The sequence below is a fragment of the Cryptomeria japonica genome, chromosome 2, assembly GCF_030272615.1.
Source record: "Cryptomeria japonica chromosome 2, Sugi_1.0, whole genome shotgun sequence".
NCBI classification, from domain to species: domain Eukaryota; kingdom Viridiplantae; phylum Streptophyta; class Pinopsida; order Cupressales; family Cupressaceae; genus Cryptomeria; species Cryptomeria japonica.
Genome location: NC_081406.1, coordinates 543,282,772 through 543,292,231, shown reverse-complemented (window position 1 = coordinate 543,292,231; position 9,460 = coordinate 543,282,772). Strand labels below are relative to the sequence as shown.

The window sequence follows — 9,460 nt, the reverse complement described above, 5'->3', positions numbered from 1 at the left end:
AGTTTGCTAATGAATTAAGGGTGGACAGATTGAATGATCTTTTTGAAGAGACAAGAATCCACAAAACAATGAGTTTCCTAATAAATATCCATAGCAAGAGAGCCAACATAGAAAATAACTTGAAAATGGACTAGAGTGTTTCATATTGGTCCCTTAGACCGTTGGGTCTCGTGGACATCATTGAAATTATTTCATTCATTCTATCTCCCTTTGTATCCTTTCCTAACTCTATTCACGTGTCCCAATCCCTTCGTAGGTCCCAATCTCCATCCCGTTTACGATTGTCGATTCTATGTTCTAAGGATTCAATTGTTGTAAGTTTAATCGTACATTCATTCAAATGGTGTAACCATGAGAGTTTAGCGCTTTATATACAATGCAGTGCATTGCATTTTCTTTAGTCAATTTGAGTCACTTAGTCAATGGAACATGCATTGTCTATATTCTTTCATATTCTGCATGCATGTCAACCATGACATTGTCTTTCTATTGAACACATCACACCATTTCTATGCTTCTATATTTACATGCAGGTTTGCACAAGCTTGCAACCACAACTTTTGATAAAATTGTGCATTCGTTTATTCTTTAATGGATGCATATACGTTGTTCTAAAATATAACATTTTGTTATGCATTGGATGAATACTTGTAAAGACGGTTAATTTGGATTTAGAATTGATAAAAGGTCCACATGAATTTTGTATGTCGTCTCATCTTTTCTTAGAAAAAAATAATTTTTTCTAGGTTGATGTTCTTCATATGTTAGGAAAAAGTGTTCAAACACTAGCACCCAACATTAATATTGTAGGTTTTATCGTCATTCAAAACTCGAAATTGTTTGTCACTATCTTCTCTATTTGATTGTATAATTTTATTGATCACAATCTTTTAGATTTGCACTCACACGCATGAAAAAAAGGGAAAAGGTTGTACTACATTGGGGCTTGCATGCCTAAGTGAAAACCCATGTCGATGTTCTCACCTTCACATACAACAATGAATGGTGATGAAAGAGATCACATGCTCCCTCAAGAATAGAGGCAAATGAATAACATGAACTAAAATGGTTACCTTAGCTATGAAACCCTTGCTTGAATCTCATGTAAGGTCATGTTAACTTGCTTCCATGTAGTCCTACAAAAGGTTAGTACAAAATGATAATGATAAATTATAAAAAATGAATGCTAATTGATAGGAAATTATTGTATGACTGATAGTTACCTCAAACTTTTTCACTTGATTGATCCAAATTTATTAGGATTAGAGAGAGATATTCTTAGAAGATGTTCTGATTAGATAAAATTGGGATAGCCCAAACCATTACATAATTGCCACATAAGCGCACAAAAAGGAGGATCTCAAAAGCAGTGAGACCACCAAGACCATCAACAACAAAAAGGACAGGCCCCTTTTTGAAATGAGCTTTTGACTGGAGCACCAAATCAGCAAGAACAGGGTTCCCGAAAAACCAAAATCACCTAATTGAAACATAAAGGTTTCAAAAAGCACCCCTAACCATCTTCCTAACAAAACCCCATGTGCTAGGACCATAGAAACCAAGGGAACAAACAACCAGTGGATTTTGAAAGGCTTCTTGCAACCTTTTACTTGAAGGATCTTTGTGTTTCTCCAACAAAAACCACAAAGAGAAACATGTGACAGGGGAATCACCTATCCCTTCCAAGCACACAATAAACAATATAACCAAGGAATAGACTAGTGAAAAATAACCTAGAGGATTTTGAAAGGCATCCCTAAACCTTATTCTGGTGGAAATCTCAATAAACAACACATGATGGACCACCTCAATAGGCCCAAAATGAAACACCTCAATAGGTCTGTTGTTTGCAGTAGCATTGAGAAACACCATTAATAGTAGTCACCTCAATAGACCCATTGTCATTGAAGAGTAGCACACATAGTCCTACAAGAGATATTCTTAGAAGATGTTACAAATTAGAGAGGGAGTTTCTTTATATTCAACTAACAAGTTTTCACAAGCAACCTTTTTGAGAGAGGCCAACATAAGATTATCTATTAATGACCAAAAATTTGACATCTAAAATTGTGAATTTGGGGCCAAATCGAGATGACACTAGAGTTGGGCACTATTGTTCTAACATTTTTTACAGTCAAAAGTCCAAACTGAGAGGACACTAGCACCTAGCTCTAGTATTTAGAGCCAAATGTGATAGTTCAAAGGATTGGGAAGTGCAAAATTCCATCAGGTTAGCCAGTCTAGTCTTGAAATATGTATATTTTCATATGTTCAACCATAAGGGACAAAATGAGCGCTAAATATAGCGAGAAATTGTTATGTGCGTATCCATGGTAACGTAGAGAGAAATCAACATTTCAAAACTTATTTAGTTTGATGTTTGTGGAATTTAACTTTCCAAAAACTACTCCAATCTTGGAAGAAATTTTAGATTCATTATCATCATGAGATTTATTTTATGTGAATGTGTGATATTTCCCCTATAACTATCTAAACTTATATAATTAGATCAAGTGATAGTTGAATACTACATCTTGTGCCTCAATAAGGATATATATAAAATATATAGGTAGCTTTTGCACACCATGGAGATATGTCCTTTTAATAAATAAGGACGCGATAAAATTGGTCTTTACATGGTCATGAATGAGTTATTGAAACCTACTAACATTTATTTAGTGGTATTGTCAAATCAAGCGATTATGATATGATGAGTGAGAACCTCTTAATAAGTTTGAATGGTTTATTGACTCTATCTATGTACTCAAATCTATCTTGAGACTAGGATAGAGTTACTTATGTTTTCCATGCTTAGCAGTGGGCACTTAACAAATGGGTATTACTAGATTTGATATAGTGTTTTACTTGTGTATATGTGTGATTAGTACTATACAAAATTTTCAATGCTCAAAAGTAGAGTAGTGTTTAATATTACTACAATTGGTTTGATTTGTATCTAATAAATAATGTATTTCTTAATAATGGGTTTCTAGTTAACAATTGAATGAAGTAAATAAACTCTCATTACTTATAAGTTTCTTTCGTTCATATAAGACAACTCATGTTAGTTCAATGTGAGCATTACATGTTTAAGAATTTGAAACTAAGAATTATAAATTTTTGGGTGTATGTTTATCAATCAATTTGTGTGGTATCTAACCAAGTCTTAGTCAACATAGCCAATGCTTTTGAATCCTTGTGATCGATGGATTATGTGTATTTGGATATAAGATGAACCCACTAATTAGAACCAATTTTGATACATGCATGGATTAGAAACTATCACTAATTCCATGCATTTAACAAATTGTAGGTGTTATTTATCATAGCTTATCGATTATTTAATTTTCACCAATAGCATTGAAGGGAAGGATGATAGAAAATAACCATGAAATGACTCAAACATGATCTAGATAGTTGAAAATTCTATAATGAGAGTGATAGATGCCAAGAGTTAATTATCATATCTTAGGGTCTAGTAGTTTGTTAGTAGTAGCATAGAGGTGATTTATATTAAGAGCTATCCAATGTATGATAGGGCTTAGCTAGCTTTCACCATTATCATGTAGGTGATAGATGCTAGGAGCTACCTCATCCTAAGTTGGACTAAGTTTCATAAATGGCATATAGGATCTACTTACTCAAAGGTTCAATAAGCTATGAAAATCTCATTAATGACCTGATAAGACATGTGTAGTGGTCTGAAGTGGTACAGTGCAAAATATAGGGGAAAATAATGGGACTCATAATATATGTGATGTATTATTAATTTTATTATAGAAGTTTCAGCATGTTTATCAACACTCATCACTCATATTGGTCACGAGCCAAAATTGGTGACTTAAATTATTTACATGCGAACACACATGTGACAACCATGTAAAATTAGAATAACATATTACATACACAAAGAGACATATTGCTTAACATAGACTATTGTCCAAGGCTTCTCAAAGCCTTAACCCCACACAATTATATCTAACATTTTCTTCCTCACTCAATTGAGCTAATATTTTATGTTTTACTTAGTTGCCATGTATTTTTCCACTTGCTATATCTAATCCCTCCCACTTCACTCAATTTACTTCAGTTATCTCATTTGAATAGGTTTATCTAGTTTTATCTACTTTACTCAATTCATTTGAGTTTTCTCAATTCACTCAAGTACTATATACGACAATTCACTATCTTCTCTTGAGCCACATAGTGCCTTAGCATACTAGATTAATCGCACATGATTACATGTGTAAAACTAATTTTAGCATGTTTAACATTACCAAGCTCAATCACAAATATACACTTTATCAAAGTCTGTATATTTTCCCTCCTTTATTATTATTCCCTTCCTTTGTATTTTGCAACTAATACACTTGAGCTACAATTTCAATAGAATTTATCTATCAAATGCTTACAATACTTTAAGAATTTATTTGAGCTTTTTATTACAAATCTCATTAGCCAATCAAGACAATATGTTAATTCCTTGGACTAATCAACCACTATTTTCTTATGTCAATTTGTTTCATTCCTTGGCCTATTCATATCATGCAAGATCTTCATTTCATTTGGTTATCTATTCTCTTAGTAGTGTGCATTAAAGCACACAATTTCCTCTTTCTCACATGCCCACAAGAGTTCTTTACCATCCCACATCATTAGCTTAAGGCACATTGTTCTTTGTCTATCATGTGCCACTTAGATGGAACCACAATTTTTCTAGTGTCATCCTTAAATGATACTTGATCTTTCCATTCATTTTTTGTTAGCCTATGTATGCATTATCATCAGTCATCTTGACATAAATTAAAATTAAAAAAATAAAAATCATGTACTTGTATAACCCCCCTTCTAATTGATTGCAACATCGGCACAACATATGAAATGCACCATTGATCATTTTTGTTAGTTAATAAACATGGTCAAAAGTTCGATTAGTGTAAGATTAAAGTGTGTTTATTAGTTAATAAAGAAGGTCAATGGTGCATTTGATGTGTTGCATAGTCATTTCACTAATTGATTAGATTAGTCCATATAAATGTTTGACTTACACAATCCAAAACCTATTAAAGTATTTATATCCATATAACAATTTTAAAATGATTTTAAAAACTATTAATCTATAATATTTTAATAATCTATAAATCGTTATTAATGATTATTATTTCTTAAATTAAATTTAATCATCATTGTACTCTCAATCAATATTCATGAAGCATTAATCATTCTCTATCAAGAGACAATTAAGTATAAAAATAAATTATAATTTATTAAAATATAAGACAAATTCACTATAACCCATAGCATTAGGATTTATAATCCATTAAGGTCCATAGAACTTTCCTTTTCGGAAGTTACCTAGGAAACAAGTGCTATTACAACATGAGACACCATTGGACATATACTTAATGAAAATTTTAAAATTATTATAACTATTGTTAGAATATTATCTAGAGTGCTTCCCGATTAGATTGTGTATGATTTTTTGCAACAAGGTTTCGGATCACACTCTGTGATCCATCAGAATGAAAAGAGAGCATGCAGAATATCTAATCCGGAAGCACTCTAGATAATATCTAATAGATTGTAGAAACTTGATGTCTTATTATTAGAAGTTTATAGGCAGTACTGTCCTCCGATATTAGTCCATGCGAAAGATAACCTGGGCTCCATATTCAGGTTTCAGAGTAATTAAAAGCGAAGGAGCATGAGTATAAGATGGTGAAGTCAGAAAAGAAAACTTTTGCAGAATCATGGCCAACACCAATTTTGCTTCTAACAAGGCCAAATTCTGACCCACACATATAGTTGGACCTGCTCCAAAGGGCATGAATGCCATGGGATGCTTTGCAGCCTTTGCAATTCCTTCACTAAATCGCCCTGGGTTGAAATCTTTGGCATCACTTCCCCACAAAGAAGGATCATGGTGGATTGCAAGGATCGGAAGCATAAATTGAGTACCTGCAGGAATTGATAGCTTTCCAAGTTTTGTTTGCTCAGATGCATGTCGCGATAGAAATACTGCAGGTGGATAAAGTCTCAAGGCCTCATTTATAATCATTCCAACCTACAAAACATTTATACAATAAATAGTGAGAGAAATCCAAAATATTACTTTTGAATTCAGTAATGGTCCTTACTCTATCTTTTTACTGGTTTCCAAATAATTTATGTTATTTACATGGAATTTGGGTCTGTGTGTAGATGGTCCTTACAATTTTGAGGCGACTTAAGCTGTCTGCATCTGGATAATTGTTTTTTCCACATACTTGCAGTACCTCTCTGCGACCTTGCTCTTGCCATTCTTGATGTATGCCCAACAATATTATAGTCCATGTCAACAGTATTGATGTCGTTTCATGACCAGCAAAGTAGAAAGTCTTGCATTCATCAATGATTTCCTCTGTACTCAGGCCTCCATTACTTCTCCCATTGACTCCCATCTGGTCCTTGCTCTGAGACATCATAAAACCAAGCAGATCGGCACCATATCTACCTGTTTTTTCAATTCCAGCAGTCTTTTCCCTGGCATCTATAACTTGTCTTAAGGATCTTCTTATTTCCTTCTCCACATTCCAACGTTGCCTATTCTTTGTAGTAGGTAGAAACCTAATACCAATGTAAGAAACCAAAAGAAGTTACAGATTCTGCATACCTCAGAATATGAGTAAACCTTCCTAAAGTACCAAGGCATTTGAGATGGGATGATATAGCTTTCGAAAAATATTGTTGGTAATAAGTCAGATTTGGATAAAGATAGGCTGGTCTAGTAGGGTCAGCTGTTCAGATGGAAGAGTGCAAATATTGTTGGTAATAAGTCAGATTTGGATAAAGATAGGCTGGTCTTGTAGGGTCAGCTGTTCAGATGGAAGAGCACTCTGACAGTAAATAGAAGGTTCTAAATTAGAGTTTTAACAGGTCTATGAAAAGCTCAATACAGTATCCAGCGTCAAGCCAAACTAATCTATATATACATAATGTGACTAAAAGAAGGATTATCAAGAGTGCATTTCTGGATTCAATTGTGTAAGATTTTTGTATCAACGTTTCGGATCACACTATGTGATCTATCATCAGGATCACAGAATGTGATCAGAAACATTGATGCAAAAATCTTACACACAATCGAATCCAAAAATGCACTCTTATAATTATATGATAGATTGTGGAAATCTCTTAGAACTTAAAAAAAGATGTTAATAATAAGCCAAATTCAGAACAAATATGAGTTGGTTCTATAAAGACTAGTAAATCTATTGGTAGACAATTCTTGATTTGACTTGTAGATTATCCATGAAAACTCAACAAACATAACAAAAACAAAACATACAATTCAAAATGTTGATTGCGTTCTTTTGGAATTTAAGATTTGTCACCTGAAACCTGGAATATAAACAGTGCGAAATGATTCAAATGCAAGAATCATCTGTTTGCCCTGCAAATCAAAGATATGCTTTCCTTGTGCAAAACTGCTACCAAATGCTGTGCGTGCAATAACATCGGACGTGAGATCACGAAACTCCTTTTGTACATCAATTTCCGGAGAACCTGACGTTACCAATTTACTCCACTCCTCCAACATACTGGCACAACTTTTCACAATTGTTGGAATCATCCCCTGTAAAAACGAAAACGGCGTTTTGCGGACAATTAGTCCTCATGAAATTATTTGAATACTGATGGGCAAAGTACACAGATGTTTATGTATCACTACGAACTTGGTAGATTTCTCTCTAAATTAGATCATTTTTGTCCTGATTTAGGACATAAGTACAGACATTCAGTGCCTTACCTTCAAGAGATCCATATGGAAAGCAGGATTTATGATTTTCCTGTGCCGTGTCCATTTCTCACCTGTCAACCCTACAAGTCCCTGTCCAACCAGTTGTTTTGAAAGCGGATCATCGGCAAACCTAGGATAGTTGCCAAATTTAGTGGACAATATCTCCTTAATAAGCTCGGGGTGGGGAACAACCAACCTGACATGAGGCCCAAACCAGAAAATAAAATCCTGACCTATACATCACATGTAACAAGTTTATTTGATTAATCAATGGTGCTAAGCAGGAATTCTAGTAATATTCTTAATGAAATACCAGATGCTTAAGAAAATGCAGAATACAAGTATACCATAGGTTTTGGTCCACTGATGATAATGGGGAAGAACTCGAGGGAGTATGTCATGTGAGAGTGGCATGGGTTTGTCTCTCTGCTCATCGATCATTGTTGATATATCTGCAGAATTTCCATAGAATAGCCTGTATGGAGGACCCTTGATTCCTTGGGCTTCAAATGCCCTTTTCACTTGCAGAGGCTTCCACCATATTGTTGTTGCAATCTTGAGCAAAAACAAAACTAAACCAGCACAAACAGCCGCCAAACCCCATAATACCCACTCCATGTTCCAGACCTGGGCAACAGAGAAATTATTTGGTTCTGAAAGCTTCCCTAGTGTAGCATCCCTTATGTAGATAACGAAAATGACCACTGCCCTGCCTGCCCAAAAAAACAAATAAATAAAGATACCACTGCCCTGGCAGGCAAGGCCCAGTCACTTTATAACCCGGCAATCCTTTCTGGTGAACCATAGCCTTTCCCACCAGTACGTCAACGTTGGATTAAAGTGAAGCATTAACTAGTCAGACTCGGGTCCAGATGGGCAGGTCCAACTTCCCATCTCATTCACACCGGTCATTCCAGATAGAGTGTATAGAGTAAGATTTGCTTAGAAGTTCATGTGAGTGGTCTATTCATAGTATTCTCATATAGGGATAGGAACTAGTAGTTGAGGGCTTTCTAATTCTTGGGATAGAAGTAGTTGATTTAATAATTTCATATTTGTTGATTTAATGTCTATTTTTTGTACAACATTACACCAATAGTTATGACTTTAAAGTCGTTATTGATGATGATAAGTACCAATAATTGAATGAAATATACTCTTTGTTGTAAAAGGAAACCAATCATGTTGTTAATTATAGTCTCAGTCGTAACACTAAGGAAAATAAATCTATCTCCTTATTTTATCAACGCACAGAAACTAAGTTTGTTATTTGCGATTTAATTGTGATTAAATTTAGTTAGTATTAACTAACAAATTTGTTATGCTATGTATCATTGAGTTTATGTAAGGAAGTAATTGCCGGTGTAGAAGGATCGTGGCTTCACACAGGGGTCACAACACTATGTGGAACCACGTGGTTCCAGATAGGGTCGTGACCCCTATGTGGAGCCACGATCCAATGGAAACAAAAGATATATATACACTACCCTCTCTGTTTATAAGATATTCGATAGAAGAAAACAATACAGTGATCGATAGTAAATATAATCGTTTGTTTTTCATCTGCAGAGGCAAATCGATAAGACTAATAAAATTGGTTTTACATTCCTTATATCCAACGCTAAAACTTCTAAACTAGTTGTCTCAGAATTTTGATTGCTCAGAAAGTAATAACAGTCT

General features: G+C 34.4%; 1 protein-coding gene across 1 annotated transcript; it reads right to left on the bottom strand.

The window, feature by feature from the left end:
- Positions 1–5,245: 5,245 nt before the first annotated feature.
- LOC131052356 (cytochrome P450 734A1) lies at positions 5,246–8,509 on the bottom strand. Its single transcript, XM_057987011.2, has 5 exons — positions 8,128–8,509; positions 7,790–8,013; positions 7,374–7,615; positions 6,213–6,606; positions 5,246–6,064 (listed from the first exon to the last, which is right to left on the bottom strand). The coding sequence occupies exons 1-5, from the start codon at positions 8,396–8,398 to the stop codon at positions 5,639–5,641; spliced, it is 1,557 nt and encodes a 518-aa protein (XP_057842994.1). The 5' UTR covers positions 8,399–8,509; the 3' UTR covers positions 5,246–5,638.
- Positions 8,510–9,460: the final 951 nt, after the last annotated feature.